At 39.9% G+C, this 25143-nt stretch overlaps 1 protein-coding gene and 1 pseudogene across 2 annotated transcripts in view; both read left to right on the plus strand.

Annotated features, from left to right (window-relative positions):
• The first annotated feature begins 1749 nt into the window (after positions 1–1749).
• The window catches only part of glis1b (GLIS family zinc finger 1b), a 148665-nt gene continuing 125271 nt past the window's right edge, over positions 1750–25143 (plus strand). For both annotated transcript variants that reach the window (XM_088349368.1, XM_088349369.1), the window contains exon 1: positions 1750–2167. In XM_088349368.1, the coding sequence (XP_088205494.1) occupies positions 1891–2167 (277 nt within the window). In that variant the 5' untranslated portion in view covers positions 1750–1890. The remainder of the gene's footprint in view (positions 2168–25143) is intronic.
• On the plus strand, positions 13949–14089 carry LOC148354865 (short transmembrane mitochondrial protein 1 pseudogene; annotated as a pseudogene).

Consider the following 25143-nt stretch of genomic DNA (forward strand, 5'->3'; position numbering starts at 1 on the left):
GTCGCAACAAGATGGCGGACCATCATCACGGTTCCCTCTAGGTGAGCCTCATGTTATGTAGAGTAAATACAAATGTATTGACCTGTGTCCAAAAAATGCATGTTTACATGGTAGTATTTTTGCTTTATTTAAAGAAATATTCAGGGTTTTTTTTTGTGAATGAAGTTATTTTTTTTTACCACTGGGAGGGGCTAAATAACACACAATATTTTTTTAAACCACCAAACTCAGGCTTCGGTATATTCATATATACATTTAAAAAGAGGAAGGGCAGCAGTGGCTCAGGAGGTAGAGTGCTCGTCTTCGAATCCCGGCTCCTCCGTGTTACATGTAGAAGTGTCCTTGGGTAAGACACTAGTCAAGTCAAGTCACATTTATTTATATAGCCCTTAATCACAAAAATGTCTCAAAGGACTGCACAGGATTACAATTAAACAATTGTACAATTACCTGATCTTAAACCAGCATGCGGGCAAGGAACAACTCAAAAACCTCAGCGTGAGGAAAAAAGAAAAACCTTGAGAAAGGACCTCACATGTGGTAATCCCCCTTCCAGGATTGACCAGGGTGAATCACAATTAGCATTACTGTACACAGAATAGTAAACACTAGGTAAGATGTTGAAAATGTCCGGAAAGTGCATGACAGCAACGACGCCCCCAGGGTATAAACTAGTCCAGAAAGCTTATGACGGCCACGACGCAACGAACCCCTAATACCCATTAAGCAGACTGCACCTTACATGGCTGCACGGCCGCTATTGGTAAATGTGAAGCACACTGTAAAGCGCTTTGGGAAGTCTTGACTTGAAAAGTGCTATATTTCATAGTTGTATTTAGTAAATCACAGCTCATGGAACTCTTAACCGGGAGGTTCGTATGGGCACCACTTCCTGTTATGTGAATCGGGCATTTATAGAGTGGCGCCACCCATCCCTTTCCAGTCATCTTTTTGGGAAGGAGTTTGCTCCCCCCTCATGAAATGACAGTACTTGTTTTCATGGTTAACAGTAACAGGGGAAGCCTCCTGATCTGACTCAGATACATCACCTTCATCATCTGGCCGCTGTTGTTTTTGTGGAATTGGAAGTTGTCAATATGCAGTTTTTTTTAATCGAGTCCCCTTTAAAATAATGTGTGTCCATCTACAGACACACTGCATACGAAATCTTTTGGCAGTCCAGGACCTAAAATTAAAAAAAAATAGAATAATAAAATAACATTTTAATGATAACTAATAAATAAAAGTTATATAAAAAAGAAGTAAATTGAAAAACAATATTTTCCGTTTAGTGTTTCTGATTTTCTACATAAAGCTGAATCAACTTCAATGGCGTGTGTAACCGACATTGCAGTGCAGCAGCTAGATGTCGCTGCAATACAACGCACCAAGGCGACATCCACGTTACCTTTCTTCAATCATATAAATAGTTATGATTATGACAAAAACCACTCACAAAAAGTATGTATACATATTTTCTGATCACAAATCCAATTTAATAAATTCTTACATGACCTAACATTATTTGCCAAAAATCCAAATCCCAGCCTTGTCTCAAACTCGTCATTGGTGCGCCTGAATGCTTCAGCGCGGTCTATATATCCCATGTCAATCAGAACCGGGAAAAAAGAGAGGGAATACACACACACTTTGAGGAGGGAGAGCAGGAGAGAGAAAAAGATCAGAAGGGAGTGATGCTGAGCCTCGCACAGCAAAGAGGATGCTATCGGTCAGCCTCACGCACCCAGTTTACGCACACGCGTAAAAGCTCCCCACTTTCTCAAACACCGACGATGGGGTGCCCATCAATGCAGCCCAAGTCTCCCAAAAAATAACCCCAAAATAAGCGCTCTTGCATATCAGGTAAGCGCCCGTTTGGAAGTGTTTCCAATGCAGAACTCCGCACCAGCGCAGTCCGGGATGGTCAGCCACTGTCAGCAAGCGTACGGCGATTTTTCGGCCGTGCACGGGTTCGGACGAGCGGATGCGTGGGTACGGCGAGCGGGAGCCTTCGGAGGAGGAGGTCACATTTACCACCACAACCATCGTCATCAGGAACAATCCAACACCAAGAGGCCGACGGGCGACTCCACCGCAACCCCGTGCGTAAAAGCGCACGTGGCCGCCAAAGCTCCGCGCTCCTGCTTCTCATTCCCCCCAATACAAGGTAGGGAACCGACACGTAAATAACTCAGTTTCAGTGCGTAGACATGTTAAAAAATGAAGATAAATAAGCCATTTAACGTTGTCAGTTGAATAATATGATGAACTCTATCAACATCTATAACAGGGGTCTCCACCATTTTTGAAACCGGGAGCTGCTTTTTGGTACCAATTAGTTCAAAGGGCACCCGGTTTGATAATCATTTCTAAAACAAAACTTGGGATGTTATTGCTATGTGGTCACTATGTTATTATGAGGTTAATTATTGAAAGTAGGGATAAATACACTCAATCAACCACTGATAAAATCATTTTACTAGAAAATCAAATCGACCCAGCACTGGTGAAATACTTTCAGAACGAGTCTGCGGGCACCTCACCTGTCCTCACTATGTTGGAGACCCCTGATCTATAGTGTTACAGTTTCCACTAACAGATATTTACTTCAAAAATCAGGCTAAAATTATTTTCAGAAATATAATTTTAATGCAAACAAAATTAACACACGCCAGGTCAGAACAGAAAATATAAAGTTGCAAAACCAAATCAGAGTGAAAGTGTCTGTGTGCAAGAACTTGCGTGTGTATGCAAGTACGTGTTGAGACACATGCGTGGCAAAAAAGTATTTTTTTTGCAGAGATATTACTTGCAGTTTATGCACAATATGTCAAGTAAACTTATAGTTTCAGTTTTTTATTCATATAAAGTCCCAAAAAGTTCGCTGGTAAGTGTGCAGACTTGTGTTAAAAAAGACAGTTATGGAGGTAAGTCACCCCACTTGCATGTCCAGGTAAATAAAAAATGAATAAAGAATGTCCATTCAATATAAGATCATTGTCATTCTATATGTTTTTTTTTGATTAAGGTAACATCATTTTCTTAACTTTATAGCTTTAAACATGGGTTTAAGGACGAATCTCTTTCTACTCTCAACCTTTATACACATCCCCCAAAATTTAAAGTTAAAACAGTAAATTATGGGGGAATGACAATATTATTTCATTGTAATTATTCAACTCACAGTTTTTTATTTAGTTTTCAACAAATTCCAACCCAAAAGCACTCCTAACAGGCAGGCAATAAAGCCGTTCAACATCATATGTGGAAAAAGAAAAAAGCAGAATACTGAGAGTGTGGTGCATAGCACAAAGAATACGGAGGCGTGACAGAAGTTGCCAAAATCATCTCATCGCTCGTTAGTCGCATTCGACCCGTTTAATCCCCCCAACATTTTTATTTTTACAAGCTATAGCGTCCATAACATTTAATCCTGGGCTATCTGAGAGATTCCAGTGTCTTCATATCGTCAGAACGCAGCTCAGAACTCCAGTCTTTAGTGCGGTATTTAGAAAGAAGATGTATCCAAGAGGGGCGCTACAGAGTTTTGGTGATTTTGGGAGAATACATTTCAAGAATTTGCCCATACATTCAACAAGGGAGAATCTTTGGAACATTCCCACAAATGTATTAGCGTACCTCTCTTTGCTACACTTACATCAAGAATCATCATTCAGCAGTTCCGTTCTGAAAAGTTTTGATGAAGTGATATAATATCCATCGATTATATTTTATTAGATAGATTTAATCCTAGTTTACGTATTCTTCTGACATTGAAAGAATCTTCTTCCACGTTTTAATTGTAATTTTTTTTATGTCACGTAAAGAAAAATTAAATGAGTTTCCTGTAATTCATATATTTACTGGTTGGGGAATACAACTCGGAAGTACATGTTTGGTAATTCTACAACTTCAGATGCTTTTAAAATAGCTTATTTTATATAACTGAGGCATAGGTTTGGTCTTGGAATTGGTGGGGACATTGGCTAGTTTTTAAGTGATCACATAATATTGGTAGGTGGCAGCACAGCGGTTAGGTCGTGGGATCAAACGTTACTGTGTGGCTTTTGCATGTTCTCCCCGTGGTTGCGTGTGTCTACTCCGGGCACTCCTGTTTCCTTCCACATTCCCAAAACATGCATGTCAGGTGAATTTGCCGGTCCGAATTGTCCCTAGGTGTGAATGAGCGAGTGAATTGTCTGTCCCTGTGTGCCCTGCGACTGGCTGGCAACCAGTTCAGGATGTCCCCTGCCCACTGCCCGAAAATAGCTGGGATGGGCCCCGTGACCCTACTGATGATAAGCGGTGCAGTTAATGGATGGATGGATAATATTGGTTGGGACAAAACAATGATAGTTCGATATTGGTGGTGACACGTCCCCCTCCATCCATGCCAAAACTACTCCTAGATATGCAGTAGTGATATTGTCTTTTTCACATTTATTTTTCATTTTTACGCATGTTGCAATAAACATCACATAGCAAAATAAACAAATCACGAGAAAAATAAAATGGAGTTGAAGCAAATTGCTTATAAGAGGCCCATCCCCCAAATACCTTTGGACGATTCTTCTATCATTTAAAGTCATTATTATGTCCTACGTCATTAACAGCCATTTGTTATTCTATTTAGAATGTGAATTTGATATTAAATTATCAACCACAAAATATTAATCTATTGACCTACTCAGTAAACATACATGACAAGTTTTGACATTAAAAGCAATACATCTTATCGCACACTGTATTTTTACGCGCTAAACACAATCCATGTCCAGAATATATAAAAAAACATACAACCTTTTTCTTGCTTAAAACCCAGAAGTGGCAAACATTTACCAACGCAGAAATCGAATGCGGTTGTTGGAGCAGTTTAATCATGCACAAAGACTTAGCCTGGCTTGAAATTAAAGCAGATGCTGATTAAAATACTAGCCTCGGTTCAATGTTTGTATTTGTTGTTTACATTTGAAAAAGCGGTTTTAAGTTGAAAAATAGGTAGTCAATGGGTTAAGCGGTTGTGTTAGTAAGTATAAGTTAAATGTGAAATTTATCATACTCGAACCCATACAGCCAAGCTTTCATATTGATTAAAACATTTAAAAGAGAATATAAAAAGCATAGAGAAGTGGCAGTAAAAATGCTCGCTTAAAGGCTAAAACAAGACAAGAGCAATTTACATTTTACTTAAATCCGTTCAGACCCTCCCCTACTTACGACCATTCAACTTACGTAAAACGGTAGATGTGAATTTTTCGGGAGGTCTAAAAATATCCGGACATTGCTGTAAGTTAGATTTTGTATCGTGTGGAGTACAGGAAAGTACTGTAGTGCTTCTTTCCGCCACTACCGGGGTGTGGCGCTGTGAGAGGTCACCCAGCATCCACTCGGAAGTAAAAAAAATCTGCTTCCTCTTCGTGTACAAAACATACAGTACTACGTGCGAGTTTCACGATTGATCAGGACTTAAACTTCTCGTCAACCACCTAATTACTCACATTACCATAATAAAAAGTTTACTACAATTTGGCTAACAATGACCACAGCGCCAAAAATACTTAGCGCATGGACTCGTTGTTGTAGTTCATTAATTTTTTTGTAACAATGGCTCTTTTATAGTTTTGAGTTAAAGTCCAAATGAGTACGTTTCCCAGATAAAATTTTCTTTTTTGTGAGGATAGCTTTGTGGTAAATAAACTTGCCCACAACGCTCCATCCTGAGAGAGCGGAGGTCATTACCCCGTCCTAAATCATGATTAGACAGAGCAGAATTTTATATTAGCAGTCATCCTTGCAGCGAGAAGAGTAGTATCAACCAATTTGATTGTTGTTTCTTCTTGCCAAACACAAACCATATGTCCACAGTACGTGTCTCGACGTTTATTACGAGCTCTGACTTTCCCCGGGCGCTCCGTCCCGAACTTCTACCATGAATCGTCTCATTGTCTCGACGTTTTTGAACCTTAGCGCAATTGCGGATTATGCCGTGCGGATTGACACTGAGCAAGACCCGTGGTAGTTTCTTGTTTGCGGCTCTGTAAAGGAACGATGGTTACGTATGCGATGTTGAAAACTTTACTCAAGATAATTAATCATGCTATAGTAGTCTAAAATTTGTGTGAAAGATCAATTTAAATGCATGGTAAAAATCTCTTTTCTTTTTGTACCATGCAGCTTATGCAATTGAACTTTACTTAGAGAGTTAGCAACAATTTTATACAAAGTTTCTAAAGCCCCTGTAACAATAACCGATTCACAAGTACTAAAAATACATACAAATAGGCACACAGCAGCAAATGACTGCGGAAACAAAGGAATATCATTTGATAGGGAAATTGAACCTTGTCATAACCAACTTAGTTTGCTCTTTGATTCGCACAGAGAAAAAATTATAGGTGACCGAAAACATGCCTGTTACAAATAGAACACCATTAACAAATTAATCATCAGATGGTAATCCACCTGCACAAATAAAACTGTCCATATGAACTTTAAAAAAAAAAAAACGCAACCTTTAGTGCCATGTTCGTACTGTGTTACTGTTGTGTCCTTTTTTAGTTACTGCAACGTTAAGTACACTGTTTGGGAATAAAAGTTAAAACTCTCTGTACTGCTTTTTGGGGGGGTAACTATAAATTCTACGATTTGGCATCCGTGGCTTATAGTTATAAGCAACTTAAATGCAAAATGATTTTATTTCCGTTACAAAAGTAATAGGTGCGCCTTAAAGTCCAGCCCAGCTGTAGTCATACTAAGAAACGTATATTTCTGTGGAATCTTCTAAATACTCCAGATACGTAGAAAAATATCTACTTCTCCAGAGTAACAAAATATTGTCACTACATTATCTTCTCGGTGTCAGACGTAATAAGTGATGGCCTTGGGATAAATTGAGCACAAAGTAAAAATTCCATTGACTTGATATATGTCTCCATATGTCAGTAAAGCCTTTGAATCCCACTGTCTCACTTCCATGGAGATGAAGATGACAACCTACTTTCTTTCAGCGTTTCCTGTCCGTTTGAGTAAAAAACAAATCACTGCGGGGCTGAGGTTTAAATTCCAGCTTTCTATTGCCCGAGGGGAAAGTTGTAATATGATCAATGTAAAATGATGCATGACACAAAAAGACTGATGAGTTCTTAGATTGGTTTTACCGCCATTCGCGCTCACCAGAAGGCCACTAAACTCTAAAACAGCCGTGGTGAACCGTACGGCCTATGGGCTATATACCAGATGTGTGTCGTGAAATTTGTACTGAAATTTCTACTTTGAATAAATGAGGGATGTGACTCGTGGTGTCCCAGTCTGATATGTGATATTGGCCAATATTAGCCCTAAAAAGCTGTCTCCATTTTTATTCTGATTTGATCTCTACAGTCCAATATTGTCATTCATACACAAGCAGTCTTTTCCAGTTACAAGTTCCAAATATGTCTGTCTGAATTAATTACATTCTTTTAGAAAAAATTTAGACAAGTGAAACTAATATCAAAGTCTCGTGATTCTAACTTGAATTGACTAGAGGAACCAAAATATTCCGAATTTTCGCTTCATTTTGCTCAGTTCTGGCAAAGAAATCACTACCAACCACAGTATGTATAATTTTGGTTGTCATCAGATTTGATAATACAGGTGTTGAATATATCTCCAGGCTGCAATATCGGTATCATATTCATCTATCTATCCATCTACACTGGTCATATCCCTCGAGAGGGGTCACCGACAGCAAGACAAACATACAAAAACAAAGAAAATAAAAAAGGGGAAAAGGTAGCAAAAAACACACACAAACATTTTTCAACCATGGTCAACCCAAATACCCAAACACCCAAAGAATTTAGGCACCTCGTCACCCAAGTTGGTCATGCTTTTGTCCCTCCAGATGAATTGGGATACCAGAAAGCGGCCATGTCACTCGGGTCAGGGAGACACAACACACTCTTCTGTTCAACAGCAGGGCCAGACAGCTTCCACTGGTTTACCCCTGCTGTATCATATAGGTGCCCTGCCCATCCCTTAGAATGTGTCCAAACATCCCACTATCGTTTCACAACACCTCTCCACTCATTCCTATCACCAACAAGAGCTCTAGCCTCCACTATATTTAGACCTCTTTCAATCGCAGCCTTCCCCTTGGTCTCCTTCCATTGACTTCTTCTCTGTAGATCTTCTTCAGCATTCGCTCATCATCCATCCTCTCCATGTGTCCAAACCAACCAAGTACTCTCTTATCCATATGCTTGCTCAGTTCCACCACTACTCCAGTTCTGTCTCTCACAATTTCATTTCTCAATCTATCCAATCTTGTCACTCTGAACATACTCCTCAAACACTTCATCTCAAAAACATTTAATTTCCTTCTCAAATCTGCGTTCTCCAAGTCTCTTACCTGCCACTCTGTTCCACTGCTTTCCATCATCTCTACACGTCTGCCAAATACTCTTGCATTCACCTCTCTCACCACACCATCCACGTACACATTAAAAAGCCACGGTATTATATAAAATGTGAGTTTAAACGGAACACCCTAGATGCGACCAAATACACCCGTACTTGTCAACTGTAAAACCTTCCTATTTGGTCAGGTCAGCTTACCAAAGAATGTATCTCTATAATCTTAAACAAATTAAAAGCATCCAATATTCACACTATACCGGAAAAAAAAACACTTTGAGACGTCACATGAGGGATGCAAGAGGTCCCTTACCAGGTCCACTGCCTCCAATTTGGTGCTGGTGTCAGCAAATAAATTGAGATATTTTTTGGGTAGCATACAAATCCTGGTAGAGTTTATGTGGCAAGACATGTTTCATACACTCTCTGATTAGTTTACTATCAAGAATCCTGTAATTCCTCATTTATCATGGGACCAACCCCTGCCCTCAGTATTCAATTTTTGCTAGTAGCGCTTGGTCTTTTTTTCCATAGTGAACCATTGATTCATTATTGTCAAAATAACAGGTGACCCTCGCATAGCTACGGCCTCTCTTTAGCAAGTCAATTAACTCTAGTTTCTTGTTAACAGCACAGGGTTTCTCAGTATCGACATTTCGTTCTATGTACATTGTTACAAAGAATAACAATACAAAGGAAATTATTATTATTATTATTATTATGTAGATCACGATCTACTGGTGGATTACAGAGGTAGTACAGGTAGTTCAGTGTGTTGTATTTGTTGAGATACGCTGCAGTCTAGTGGTCCAATGCAGTATCTGAGAATGGACGTGAGTCTTGCTCATGCTGCAGTAAGAAATTGTCAATTAAAGGTGTAATTTATTACAATTATGTTTTTAAAATTGTATTAATTTTTTTACGCAAAATTTAACTTCAAATGAAATATAAAATTTACATTTAAATTTATTTATTGTAAAATATATGACACATGGGTGTATCAAAATGCCTCACAAATCAATAAATAAATAAATAATGTTAATCAATTTACTACTTAAGTACAGTTAATTCGGGACTGTTAGACACGAGTTTCATAGCCCTTAATCACAAAAATGTCTCAAAGGGCTGCACAGATCAAAGTCTATTATGACACCATCCCCTGATCTGAAATCTACATGAGCGGCTGCCTTTTCCAGCAGCTGCCCTATTGTTTTATTGTCTGCTCCTATCTTCGGTGTTTTTTCTTCCCGTTTTGACAACTACACTATGGATTACTTCTATCCTATGGGACATGGGTTTTAGCGCACAAAAAATGCGTGTATTCAAGGAATTTCATCTCCATGCCCTGAAGAATTCTCGTGCCGGCGTGATGAAGGGGCCTATCGTGGAAGAAGAGCCGAAGCTAGCGAAGCGGCTAGCGGTGTTATAAGTCTTTGGTACCATCCGTAATCATGGTAAATGCGAACTCACGACCAAATAAGATCATCGAGTGCTGGTGGAAAACATCGAAGCGCACAGGGAGCGCAGTTGCTGTGTTTTGCGGAAACGTGGCTTACGTTTAGCATTCCGGACGCTAACGTGTAGCCACCCGGAGCTACCCGGAGCTATCCGGCTTCAACGCCGCTAAACAGAGACACGAAAGCCGGGGGAAATCGGAGAGGAGGCGGACTTGCTAACACGAGGTGGTGTATCCCTGGATTTTCACAAAGAAAAGTTTTCCATCTGCTGCAGGGATGTCGAACTTTTGGACTGGCGTGACGTCATCCACTCCGCTACAAGCACCCCTAGGGCATCATGTTAATCTGTTAATAAACAACGGGGTAGACTGCTGGAAGTGTGAATTTCCCTACGGGGATGAATAAAGTATCTATCTATCTATCTATCCATCTATCTATCTATGAGGGCAAATAATACACAGATATTGTCAACATAAAATATAGGTCATTCTTAAGCTATAGAATAGAAGTGTGTTTAAGCCTAAGGGGTGTCACAAGCACCTCATACGATTGTCACAACAGCGAAAAACTAACAAACCAGCTCTGTGGAATGTGAAGGAGTTGAATGTGCTTGCTGGGCATGTTTCGTACAAGATTCGTAATGGCTGATCATGGGTGAACAATCGAAAATTTTGATTCTGTAAATTCAGGGATTTGTGTCCCTTCTCTTGCCTTCAACTGATGTGCACCGATCTTTATATGGCGAGAGGTAACTTACGCTGCAATTTTCAGAGTTCATATTTTTTAACCCACAATGCACCAGAAAGTATGAAACGGAAAGTAGCAAGGGATTACACTACATGTCAGGATCCCTCCACCTCCCTTTAATTTGAACGACTGCGATTCCTGCTTTAAATGCTTCAAAAGAATATGTAGTTTTGAGTGAAACACACGGTTAGAAGCCCACTAGTTTACCACATATTGCCTAACCTATTATTTATATCAGGATACCGAGGCCTCTACGTCCGTCTATTGACTCAATTTATGACAGGATGACTGAAGGATCCTTTTGGATTGGAGCTTTGTTGGCTTTTCCCATCTTCAGCCAGTTTACACTTCCTGCTTCCCATGCAGCATTACATGAAATGTTTATACAGTGCATGTTGTCTACCACATGTTACATTAAGGTTTTCTCCTTGGGGGTGTCAGATCATGTTACTTGTATCTCTTCAAGCCATCTACCCACCTCAATGCTTAGATCACAGTGATTCCTTAAACTTCTACAGTTTAAAAAAAATATACTTTTTGGGGTATTTTTTCAACTGGTTGTGTTCCTTTTCTAGATGGTTGTATAATTTGAGATAGCTGTTTTGCGTTTTTTAGCATTGAGCTGGTAGTCTCCAAAAGCTTCCTTGCACCGCCTTAGTCCTATCTGCTGCGGTATACCCTGAAATCCACCAATGTTGTGTTTATGGTCTCTTGTTGTAAAACCATCACTTTTCATGAATCCCTTAACCGCCTGGGTTGCACCACTGAGGGCACAACTGTGGACAGCTCTATCCACGGCGGATGATTCCTCACCTGAGTTTGGGTCGAGGCGAGGTTGGCACCTGTCCATTCTCTGATGTTGTCGGCCCAGTTTTTTTTTCTGTCTTTCTCTACTTCTGCCCCCATGGACTGACCTGGAGAATGATCTTGCCCAGTTCTGATGATCTTGTGATTTGACCTACCAGATGTGACCTTTTAAAAAAAACTGTTATCCAGGTTTTCTATTCTTCGTTTTACTGGCACATGCAGAAAAATGTTTTGCTTTGACACTCTTTAAAGGGGCAGTATAGCATTTAGTGTCTCCCAGTAGTTCAAAAACTTTCAATCAGTAAAAAAAAAACATTGATTTGAACAATAAGCAATACACCCTGAACTATCGTACCAATGCCAATTTTATAAAAGTCATTTTTTTTTACATAGTGGACTTTACTTGACTAAATCACATTACAACCATTTATATATCAAAGCGCAACATGTTTAGGACTTTAAAGATTTTGAATTGACCATGGTTCAGTTTACCTATAGATTAAAATCACCGCTACAATGAACATAAACTAAACCCAAGACAAACATGTTTTCATTATTTGAGAATCATTAACTGCCATTGTTAGGTATGAACCTCGACAAACCTTTCCAACTGGTCTTGCAGTGAATTAGATAATTAGACCTTCAATAGGCATGTTCAGGGTTCAAAAGTCCAGCTACCGCAACCTCTCCATGTGGAGTTTGCATGTTCAACCCGTGCTTGCGTGGGTTTCCTAGGTGTGAATGAGCTAGTGTGACGTCTGTCTCTCTGTGCCCTGCGACTGGCTGGCAACCAGTTCAGGGTGTCCCCAGCCCACTGCCCTAAGATAGCTGGGACTGGCTCCAGCAACCCTGGCGACCCTACTGAGGATAAGCGGTGCAGATAATGGATGGATGGATGTTATTCTTGTTTATTAGATAGGATAAAGAACAGCTCAAGCAAAATACTAAAACCATTGCAAAGTCCGTCAAACAACTGCTTCCTTGCAAGTCTAAACAAAAAAGTCCTGTCGCCTAAATTCTAAGACAAAGCTGTTATGGAAATGAGGTTATAAATGAAAGTCTGTACCTGTAATAGTGATTTGAAGAGAAAAACCTTCTGGCCCCAATTGCAAATGAGCTGAACATTTAAGTCCTGAATAAGCGAGGATTTACGCTTCAAGCATGAAAGTGCTACTGCCTGGGAAAACGTGTTAAAGAGTGCAAATGTTTGCAGCATGTTTCGCTGATTCATAAAGGCTGAGGCCCGGTGATGATTCTTTAGCGGTGTTCCCGTAAACACTCACGTCTGGTGAACCAGACGAGGAGGGAATGCCGGGCAATGGAAGGAAAACGTCGGCTTAGTCAGAGCAGATGGCGAGAGAGGAATCACCTAAAATTCACAACCTATAAAGACGAGACATGCTTTTGTGGTTCCATTTTCACTTAGGATTTTCTGTAGGATTAACATGATTCGGCCCGTTTTTTTTTTTTTTTATGTGATTGGGATTTTTATGACTAACTGTTGGGTTTTTATCTTTCCCCCCCAATTTTAAACCTGATTTAATCTTTGTTTACTTAAAAAAAAAAAAAAAAATAGAAATCTAGTGTCCTTGGGCAAGACACTGAATCCCTAATGCCCCCAATAAGCAGTTAGGCGCCTTGCAGGGCTGACTCCCTATTGGTGTGTGAATGTGTGTGTAAATGGATAAGTGTGAAGCACATTGTAAAGCACTTTGGGAGGTCTTAATTGCCTTGAAAAGCTCGATATAAATGCAGACCATTTCCATTTCCATTTCTCATCTTTCATCAATAAAACATATATGCTTCTAGCTTAACGATTATTTGGTAAACGACATTTATACATTGTTACACAAGTTTTCAAAAAAACTAGTTCCCAAGAAAACCTCTGAGTAAAACAGCTTTTAGTAAAAGGATGCATTTAAAGGAAAACATTCACTTTTGTGCTTAATTTTGCATTTGTAATACCTACAATATCTAAACAATGTTTTTATAAACACAAGGGCACTTTGCTTGCAAATTACCTTTCATTGCAAAAACTGCACAAAAAAATTTCAGCGCCCGACATTTCCGGTGAAGTGATCAGATGATTTGGATCACCATGGCAATTGTGTTCCTACGGACGTTTAAGAAACAACATCCTTCTAAGCCCCAGAGGGACTTCGTTGTCTTTTTTGAATAGATAAATAAATAAATCGTGAACAGTCTGTACTTATCCATATTTTCGCGACTCTGACCACATTGCTTCGCTACATCAATACTACACCTATACTACACCTACACACTTCAATCGCCAAATAGAGGAATCAAGACTAGGACCCAGGGGCTCTCTTGATATGTGGACAAAGTCCTGATAAAAAACACTCTTTTCATCTAACAGTGATCATTTCCAGAGGCTTGATGCCTACTGATAAGTTGCACCAAACCCTTTGTAATAGTTTTTTGAAAGTTGATCCTAGCTTTGATACACAGTAGTTGTGTGAATAAGCTCAAAGTTATTTTATTTTCGCCAAATCAACCATTTCTTAAAATTCATTTTTACTATGTGACAGTTCTTGGCTGGTTTCACCTTGGGCAATACTGTGAGGATGCACCTTGCTCAGAACTACGATAGTCCTAATATATCCCAAAAAATCAAAGCTTACAAAAAAGATGTGGAGGCCAGAAGGAAACCCCATGAGTGAGCAAGATGAGATGTCTTTCCATCGAAAATATGAGCTCTGCAAAATATATTTATCCAACAGGGTGGTGGAACAACAATTAATTTGATATAATGTATATACACATGTATGTAATCAAGACAGTACTGGAGTTCAGTACAGGAATGTTACATATTTCTACAAGACTGCTGGAATTAAAGCATGCACATTATGGTTTCACAAATCTAAGCTGTTTACTGTTTGACATAACATACTCAGTTTATAATAAAGTTGCAGATTATTTCCATTTCAGAAAAACGGATAAACAAATAAATAAATAAATAAATAAATAAACATTAAATAAATAAACAAATAAATACATAAATAAAATAAAAATGTAATTGTTTTTTTAAGCAAAAAAACAACAACCTACTTGAATATTTTGGCACTCAGGGACAAAGTTTCTGAACCCGTGCATTGATGAGTTAAGAACTCTACCAAAAACGATCTACAAATCACAGTGTTTTCAGTCTTATCTGACCAGCGTGGTGTGGTTAACCAGAAGCCTCTGCAATCTCACCCAATCAACAGACCTGAAACGGTTTCGAAGGTTTTGAAATATCTCCAGAAAACCAGGAGAGAGAAAAAAGCGCCGTAGGCCTCAAGTCCAATCAAGGAAACTGCACGCTTGGCCCGAACCTACGTTGTAAAAGATTTATTTTTGGTTGAAATCAGGCCCAAAAGAAGTGCTTACACAAGCTCAGCACACTGCACTTTTCACTGATGAGGGGATCAAGCTGCCAGGGCCAGTCAGTAAAACGGACGTGTTTAACCCAGATCGTGAATTTTTTTGTACATCACACGCTGTATTTGCAGAGGTAGCGAAATTAAGCCTGTTTTTACGAAATACTGAAAGCCACAGGCAGCACGGCGACACAGTGGCTAGCACGTGCGGGGCACAGTTCTGAGGTCATGAGATCAAACCTCCTGTGTGGAGTTTGCATGTTCTCCCTGTGCTTGTGTGGGTTTCCTCCGGGCACTCCGGTTTCCTCTCACATTCCAAAAACATGCATGTCAGGTTAATTGGCCGGTCCGAATTGTCCCTAGGTGTGAATGAGCGAGCGAATTGTCTGTCCCTGTGTGCCCTGCGACTGGCTGGCAACCAGTTCAGGGTGTCCCCTTCCCACTGCCCGAAGATAGCTGGGATGGGCTCCAGCATCCCCGCGATTCTGCTTAGGATAAGCGGTGCAGATAATGGATGGATGGATGGATGAAAGCCACAAAATCAGAACATTCTTTTGAACAATGCCTTGGATGTACATTATAGATTCAAAGAATTAATCAGGTCGTACCCCTGAGGTGATATTACCTCTTAGTACTTATATATTTTCCTTTACATTGTGTTGTTCTTTTTTTAAGGGACAGTGTGTATGATTAAGCGCCTATTAGTGGTAAAAAAACAACAATATTTATTTGTACATTGTTACACAGAATGACAATACAAGGAAATTATTATTATTATTATTAAATATTTAGTAAAAATACATTAACCTTCATATAACATGCATTTTTTAAAAATCACTCGTTGGTCGAGAAATTTACATTCATTTTACGTAACATAAGCCTCACTTAGAGGGATTGTTGACATCTTGCTGCTTCAGGTACTAAAAACCTCACGAAAGGCTGCGAGAAAATGATAGAAAAATGGTTCAGCTCGGTGGCTTTGAGTCACCATAGTTTGTACTTTTCCTTGTGCTTTTCAGCACTCGTTTTTGGTTGCACTACACTATACAGTGACCTCTAGTGGTCAAATAATAAACATAGTGTCTTCAAGCCATCTCATCTGCAAGGCTAGGCGATATAGCCCAAAGATAAAATGTTGGTTTTATTAGTCAGTGTGGTTGATTACAAATGTAATTAATTATGACTTATAAACCGCACTCAACACATGTTCAGAATTTTAAGTATTATTACTCAAGATTTCAAAATTCCTACTCTTTACCTCCAAATTTCGCATATCTTGTATCTATTGATCATCCGAATAGCAAGTACAATTGTCTGAAGTAAAAAAATTAACCTTAGTCTTGAGTGTTGGTGCTCAAGTCAAACCTATTGTTGTCTTATCTTACAATTTTAATCAGCTAAGTGCGGTGATCTTGACTCTAGCAACCTCCCACTAGGGGGATATGGCTTCGATATATCAATAGACGCGCAGTGATATTTGTGTATGGTTAGGCACAGTCAGAATTACAAATAAATATACCCACATTACAAACTGTAGCATAAAAGAAAACAGTTTTATGAAACAAAGAACTCATTTTGAATAAAATCGTCAATAGAAAATTCATCTAATCTAAAATTATGAGAAAAAAAAGTCAGTGTAATGAGAAAATAAAATACTGGATATCTTGACTTGCTGTTAGCTTGCCATTACTATCACTGGTTCTATTGTTTTGGGCTGAGCTGTGCGGCAATTCTGAGTCCCTGGCTTCACTATTGCCCTCTGCCATGAGGCAAGAGAATTGCATTCTTCACTGCAGACACTAATATGCTACATACAAATTGTATTCATAATAGAATGTGAGAAATTAGTGAAGGGAAATGAGAAATAACTAACACTGAATAAATATAAAGATGTATTTTCTTTTCAGTAATACATTTCCACGATGACTGGTGGAAACTGCCCCCCCTACTGACTCCCCTTACTGCATGTCATTGTTTTTTCTGTTGATTCGACTGTTTTTGCCTCTTTTACTGTACTTGAACTATTTTTCTTTTCTTATTCTGCCGTAAATAAATTGTCTTGAATAATCATTCTGAGATCAACACGACTACCACAAGCGAATTGTCTGGATAAAAATACAAAGATGTTGTCCAGAAAGTATCAATACAACTGTACATAATTCTCCCCCCTTAGCCCCCCACTGACTGCATGTCTAGTGACCGCATGACTCACACATTTTTCAGACGGTTCTGCAAGCGACTGGTATTTGGATTTCCATCTGGCCTGTGCCACTTGCTTTTCTTGGCCCGGAATTCGCCATGTTTCATCAAAGAAGAATCTGAATGAGGCAGTTGAGACGGTACTGGTGATGATACTGCGTAAAGTATAAATACTTCAGTGTTTCCTTTTCTGATGACTGTCCCTTTACTTCTCACACGTGAGAACACATGAGATCCGATTTACTTTCCGCCCATAATAGTTTAGTTACCTTTTTAAGTGCTAGAAGTAATAACACACTGTTGTTCAGATCTTACAAAATATAGTATATTTTATTCAGTACGATCATTGTACTCTAAATTAGAGAAATTCTGTCTGATTTTTCAATAAACCACAGTACAGAGACTACCCTTTTAAAATTATTAAACGCTATCAGGTATTGGGTGCGGATCAGCAACTCTAAGTCCAAGACAATGGGACTTAGCCGGAAAAGGGTGACATGCTCCTTCTGGGTCGGGGATGAGATCTTGCTCCAAGTGGAGGAGTTCAAGAATCTTCGGCTCTTTTCACGAGTGAGGGTAGGATGGAATGAGAGATAGACAGATGGGTCAGTGCAGCGTCTACCGTCATTCGGACCCTGTACCGGTCTGTTGTGGTGAAGAGGCAGCCGAGCCGAAGGGCAAAGCTCTCGATTTATCTGTCGATCTACTTTTCTACCCTCACCTATGGTCATGAACTGTGGGTTATGACCCAAAGAATACAATCCCGGATACAGGTGGCTGAAATGAGTTTCCTCAGCATGGTGGCTGGGCTCTCCCTTGGAGATAAGGTGAGAAGCTCAGTCATCCGGGAGGGACTCTATGTCGAGCCACTGCTCCTCCGCATTGAGAGGAGCCAGTTGAGGTGGCTCGGGCATCGGGAGGTGTTCCGGGCATGTCCCACCGGCAGGAGGCCCCTATGTCTCTCGACTGGCTTGGGAACGCCTCGGGATCCTGTCAAATGAGCTGGAAGAAGTGGCTGGGGATAGGAGGGTCTGGGCTTCCCTGTTAAGACTGCTGCCCCCGCAACCCGACCCCAGATAAGTGAAAGATAGTGGATGGATGCATGGAGGTATCACGTGCTTCTAAATCTCTGCTGCTTTTGACACAGTAGATCACCACATTTTATTTATCAGACTCAGAAACCTGTTGGGCATCTCTTGTATTGTTTTTTTTTATTTTAACTGTATTTATTCCTACCTCACAGACCAACATTTCTGTGTAAGGTACCCTTTTAATATGGCTTGGAAATGGTCTTTTTTATTTAGTTTGATTCGTTAAACTTGTGCCGTTTTAACTGTAACATACAGACGCTGCCCGACTTACGAACGAGTTTGGTTCTGGACGATCATTCGTATGTTGAACTTGTTCATAAGTTGCTTATGTGCTATGTTTTGTAAGTTTAAGGTTTGTATAAGTATGTTTAAGGCTTAAATAAGTGGCCTGTATTGTTTTTTTACTAAAAAATAAACATTTCATAAAATAATTTGCTCTGTAAAGATAAATAACGTTGAGTTTGAGTCACTTTTCGAAAATGCGCTTCAAGAGGTCCTCCTCTGTGGTAATAAGTGGCCGAAAAAAAGCATTCTCACCATTTTCTCAAGCTCACGCTTTCTTATTCCACTTTCGTTTCAAAAGAAACGGCTCGCCTCTCCTTTACACTTTACACCAACCATATTGAATGAATGCACGAGATATTAAACAATACGAATGTCAAAGTTCTTAGCATGCTGGAGAAAGTATAGACATAGACAGTATAGAATTTTTACACACGGACTAGGAAGTGAAAGCGGATTTTTTCACTTCCGGGTGGATGCTGGGTGACCTCTCACAGCGCCACACGCCGGTAGCGGCGGAAAGAAGCACTACAGTGATGTCCTGAACTCGGAAAAAGGTGCACACAATACAACATCTAACTTTCAGCAATGTCCGGATATTTTTCGACATCCCGAGAAAAATGTTTGTATGTACTGGAATCCGTAAGTCGAATGTTCGTAAGTCGGGGAGCGTCTGTACTTTACCCTGATGACACTTTTTAATGTTTTTGTTCTGCCGCTGCTGCTTTTTATTTTATTATTATTATTTTTATTCACTTGTTTAGATTATTTCAGTGACCCTCACTGCCACAGTGTTTTTCAATGATTTTGAAAATCCTGAAGCTATCTGCTGCCATCCCTAATTGTGTGGCTATGCCTCCTTCAGGTCGTTTTCCTCACCTAGTTCGTCTGTGCCTCACATTTCATTCGTATCACTTATCATTTATTTTGTTTTTGTTGTATTTTAACCATTGTGTGTGAATGTGTATTTGGTTTTTCGCGTTGTTGTAAGGGATTTTATTGTTCACCGAATGTTTTTATACAGCACTTTGAATGGCAATTAACATATTTGATTTGATAAATTCCGATTTTATAAATAATAAATATTGTTGTTCCCATAGCAACCTATCTCACAAAATGTGCTTTTTGTTCCTCGTGAGCAACAGTTTCAAATTTCACTCCTCAAACTGAGGTAATTCCTTCTGACATGGCTTTTTTTTACAAGCCCACTTATGTTTTTCATTAATCCAACTCCGGTTTCAAGCAAGTGGTCGCAAACAAGTTAGCCGGGGTAGTTTTATGTCTTCATTAGACCAGAAATCTCCAGTTTTATCCTCGCTTTTGTTCATGCTTACTTTCTGCCGGGAAGCTACAAAAGGGGCAGTGCCGGGGGGTGCTTACTACCATTGGCTGGCGCTGCCCTTGAGGACCGTGGAAAACAAGATATAGCCCAAAGAACAGTTTATATACTTTATTTGGGGTTATTAATGGAAAGGCAGTGTTGTGAAGGAATGACATAGTGTGTGTGTGCGTGTGTTGTACTAAAAAGTGGATTAAGACACAGTCGAGAAAATCTGGTTAAATAAAACTGGAAAAATTCAACAACACTCATAAGAGCAAATATTCCCACACTATAAAAACAACAACATCGCATCCAGGGAAATTGCATCTTCTTATCAACGCATTATCTGCTGAAACGCAGCCTAGCCTTTCAAATATCTGCGTCCGCGAAAATAACCTCAAGCGATGCAGATTGCAAAGCTGCTGGGATTTCTCTGAACTTTATTAAGATCTACAGTCCCACGGCTGCACCTCAAATACTGCGGTTGAAAAAATATTGCAATTTAAACGTCTTAAATTGTTAAGCCAAAGCTAGACTGCCTTGCCGTGTGCTTTACAAAAACTGTATTCAAACAGCGGCCTGTGGGCCCCGGAGACAAACCTGTGGTGCAAATTGCCTGAAATCAATCGCATTCAATATAAAAAATGTATGGGCCGCACAGCAGTTGAGTGGTTAGCGCGTCCGCGGCACAGTTCTGAGGTAATGGGTTCAAATCCAGCAAAGTGCCTTCCTTTACGGAGTTAGTGTGTTCTCCCTGTGCTTGCGTGGATGTCCTCCGGGAACTCCTGTTTCCTCCCACATTCCAAAAACATGAATGTCAGGTTAATTGGCCGGTTCAAATTCCCCCTAGGTGTGTGTGAGCGAGTGAGTTGTCCGTCTCTGTGTTCCCTGTGATGGCTGTGATGGGCTCCAGCACCCTATCAATCCTACTGAGGATAAACAGTGCAGATAATGGATGGATGGGTGAAATCAGGAGTTTAGGCTTGTATGGTATGGCGTGCTATGTCAGGCTGTCCTCATATTATTTCCGCGCCCAATCTCTTCTTCCAGTCAATCAGCACCGTTCTACATCACATTTGAATGTGATTTGGTGTGTTTTATTGCCCTTTTTGCTCATACTAAAGGGTCCCAAGAAAGTTAGCAATAAAGTGAAGAAAAAGTAGAAAACAGAGGCAACAACAATCGAGTTGAAGACGAAAATCATTGTGATGGATGAAAACGGAGTACAAGTGTCACCAAAGCGCTGCTTAAAGGTACACCAAGTGGTTGTTTGATCTTTATCTTTACCACCAGTATATTAATCTTTATTATCTTCACAATTGAATGATTATCTAGAATACAAGTTTGATTAATATTGCGGGTATGTATTTATTTCATGATGTGGCTATTTAAAAGCAGTTTTAGGGGTTGGCTTGGATGCGATGTAGGCTTAAATGCGAGTGTATAGGGTACTTGCATACAGTTACCTTGCTGTCTCTTACGTAGTAGAGATAGAGATAGAGATAGAGAGAGATAGCGATAGAGAGGATCCTCCAGCCCCCTGCTCCCTCCACTTTTGTCACCTCTTACGACATGCAGCGAACCAGGGTGGGAGAATTGTCACACCTCCCATAGGGAGAAGGCCCCTCACCACATGACATCTTGTTGTGATAGGAATGAGTGGAGATGTGTTGTGAAAGGATAGCGGGATGTTTGGACGCGTTCTAAGGGATGGGCAGGGCACCTGTATGATGTGGCAGGGGTAAACCAGTGAAAGCTGTCAGGCCCTGCTGTTGAACAGAAGAGAGTGGTCTGTCACCATGACCCGAGTGACATGGCCGCTTTCTTGTGTCCCGTTTCAAAGCATGACCAACTTGGGTGCTGAGATGCTTATCTTGTTTGGGTGTTTGGGCATTTGGGTAGGCCGTGGACAATTTTTTCGTGTTTTTTGCTACTTTTTCCTTTTTCTTTTCTTTGTTTTTGTGTATGTGTTTGTCTTGCTGTCGGTCACCCCTCTCAAGGGATATGACCAGGGTCAATAGGTAGATAGATAGGGTACATTTACACATGTGGAGTGCCACAGCTGCTCGGTAAGCAACACACAAAATGGTCATTTTTAATAGGGGTAAAGAAAACCTCTTCCCTGTATATTTATTCTGTGAGTATTTATGTGTTGCTCCACCCCGGGCTTTTAAAGCTATATTTAACCTCACCCAGCTATTTTTCAACCGACCCGTATTGTTTAAATCTAGGCTTCACACACACTTCTATTCTCTAGCTTATAAATTACCTATATTTCCTGTTGACGATATCTGTGTATTAATTGTTATTGCAACATCCATTGCAGCCTGGTCATTCTGGATGGGGGATTACCTCATGTGCGGTCCCTTCTCAAGGTTTCTTCATTTTCCTCATTTTCCTTGCTCTCATGTAGGTTTTAAATCAGGGGATGGTGTCATAATAGTCTGTGGTTTGCAATAATCTGTGGTCTGTGCAGCTCTTTGAGACTCTTTGTGATTAAGGGCTATACAAATAAACACGACTTGACTTTTATTGTGCATTATATGCTTGTGCGTTACTGTACTCACAATAATAACAAGTCACATAGTTGATATAATGTTTACGTTGTAACAGATACATTCAACTTGGACAAAACTTTTTCGAGTATCTATGGTCTCTACATTATCCGAAAAAAACTCCATAAAGTTTCCCCTTATCCCAAAGAAATCAAGCTCTTTGCTTTGTTTCACCTGCTGCAAGTAGGGAAACATAAGCTGCGGGTGAGTTTGCGTCGCCAGCGTTTCCGTTGGCAACGCAAGAGACATCTGCTATCCTCTCCTCGCGTTCGGCACTTTTATACGAGCCACATCAAATCACATCCAAAAGGAACACTGTCCTTTTGGCAGTGTTTTGCTGTCCTCGTAAATGAGGAAATCATTCTTCTGCGAACTGTTTTTTTTCCCTCCCCTCTGCACTCTTCTTTGATTTACAGCTGCTAAGATTTAAAGTGGCGCACAAGTTTCTTTTTAAAACTGTTTTGGTTGTGTGGAGCAACACAAAAATAGAGCGTGTTAACTGTTTTTTCTGAGACATTTTTATTGTCATTTTTTTGCCCAGCCTTTTACAAAGATTTTGGTTAATGACGGTACACTCAACAGCAAGATGTCAAACAAACACATCAGCTCCTCTTAGGTGAGCGTATTGTTCATAAAAAAATCTTGAACTACAAGTATTTAGAAAAAAAACATTTTTATTTTGCAGTTAATTTTATTTTTGCTTATTGTTCAAATCAATACGCCTTTTTTTTAAATGCATGCGCTAAATCAGGGTTTCAAACTCTTTTTAGCTCAGGCTCCACATGTTAGAAAAAGCACCTTCGTGGGGGATAGGCTTGTAAATTAGAGGGATAGAAATGGGCCTGAGCTGTAGGGTTTGGGATATTTCAGAGGCTCACGATTAAATTATAACCTAGGGTTATAAAATACACTTATGAAACGACTATGGACTTTTCTTATCTCAATATTTTTTCCTTCAATAAAACGCTAAATGTTTTAATGGTTAGCAACTTTGCATTAGTAAAAAACAACAAAACAACAACAGCAATTGAACCGATTTCCACCATATCATATATCAATCCAAGGGAAACTTATGCAAACTGCAAAGTGACAATAAAGTGCATATGATTTAATGTTTTAACCCTTATTTCGTGTTGTGTTAAAAATTAGCATCGCTAACCGTTGTTAGCAGGTCAATTTTGACCCGACGTCTACCTCAGTCGAAAGGAGTACCACTCAACATAGTTAATAAAACATCCTAACAAACATTATATGCATCCATAACCATATATTACCATTGTAATTTGATTGTTTGGCCCCTGAAACACATTGATTATTATATTTCATAACCTTGAGACATTTGAAGACCCCAACATAACATACAGGTTTAAAGTCTTTTTCTGCTTATTTTTGATAAAAGTGTTTACCTGGATTTACGAACTTTGCTGTTTTAAATATTCTCTGGTTAGTAAATGGTAGTCAGAAAATACAGCTAGTGTGGATGGATTCTTTTGCGCTTAGATTTAATGACCAGCGGACACAGTTAAAGCTGCAGGTCATTGTTTGCGGCTCATTTTTTCTTGAGCTTCTCTCGGCATTGTCTCGCAGGCCGGATCAAATCCAGTAGCTGGTCTAGGGCTGTGCATTGATAAGGTTTTAGCGATTCTGATTCCTTAACGATCCCTGCTTAGCGATCCAAATCATTATCGATTCTCTTATCGATTCTCACTGCGGAAAAATAGGTACAATGTGACTACAGATATAGTACAAATATATAATAATAATATAAAAATGATTTAAAGATGGGCTGGACTTTTGGACGAGGGACGTCTGTTATACCTGCAGCTGCACAATGGCTACCTGCAGCCTGACTATGACTGCCAATCAGGTCATTTAAATTACATGGATAAAAAAATGTATCCAGAAGTGAGAGCTGGACACACACAGTGGCGCTAAATTAACCTCATGTCACGACGGAATCCCTAATGCCCCCAATGAGCAGGTAGGTTCCCTGCATGGCTGACTCCATATTGGTTTATGAGTGTGTGTGTGAATGGGTAAAGCGCTTTGGGAGGTCTTCATTGACTTGAAAAGCGCTATATAAATGCAGACCCTTTACTAAAAACTTAGCTAACGTAGCTAGCTAACCGTTAGCAGGCTAGCTCGGTTGTTTACCTGCTGTGACTACACTGTCCTCCTGCCTTCGAAGCGCCTTAAACATGCTGCATTCTTTTGACTTTAATGACATGTTGTCCAGCTAGGTGTTTGAGAATAAAGCATTGGTAGTGTTACCCCCTTTCGCTGAGATGGCTTTTTTACAAGTATAACATATTCCTGCGTCGTCTTTTGGAGTGAAACACAGCCACACCTTTGAACGTTAGCCGGCGACATCGCAGTACCTGATATCATTGGTCGAGCAGCGACAACAAATAGCACGTGAACGATGTCACCTGACCCTGCATTGGGTTGCGTCGTTTGCCCGGGTGGGATAGATAGTGGGACCGAAATTGAGTTTTCCCACTGATTCCAAGGAATCGGTTAACTGCGGTTCTAAATTACAACCGGTTATCAATCCGCAGCCCTAAGTTCGTCTGATCTGGCCCGTGGATTGTATATTTCATATATATCCCTTTTAGATCAACTTAAATTGTTGGTAAACATTGTTTTTAGGTTAATCTTTGCGGGTAAATATTATAATATGAGAAAAAGACTGACTCAAAATAAAAGATTTATCGTTATTGCAAGTGTCTGTTAAAGGATGTATGCGTGTATTGTAGGGTTAAATTTGATTCACATTAGACAGAGACATGCTTTACATTCCCCTCAAGACTCAAAAGTCAGCTTCCAAACGTTCCCTTAACACAAACATCATGTTGAGCACTGGAGCTCCCAAATGGGAGTTGATTTAGAAGAAGCGGCATGCCATCT

The sequence above is a fragment of the Urocampus carinirostris genome, chromosome 12, assembly GCF_059441175.1.
Source record: "Urocampus carinirostris isolate Australia breed hairy pipefish chromosome 12, RoL_Ucar_1.0, whole genome shotgun sequence".
NCBI lineage: Eukaryota > Metazoa > Chordata > Actinopteri > Syngnathiformes > Syngnathidae > Urocampus > Urocampus carinirostris.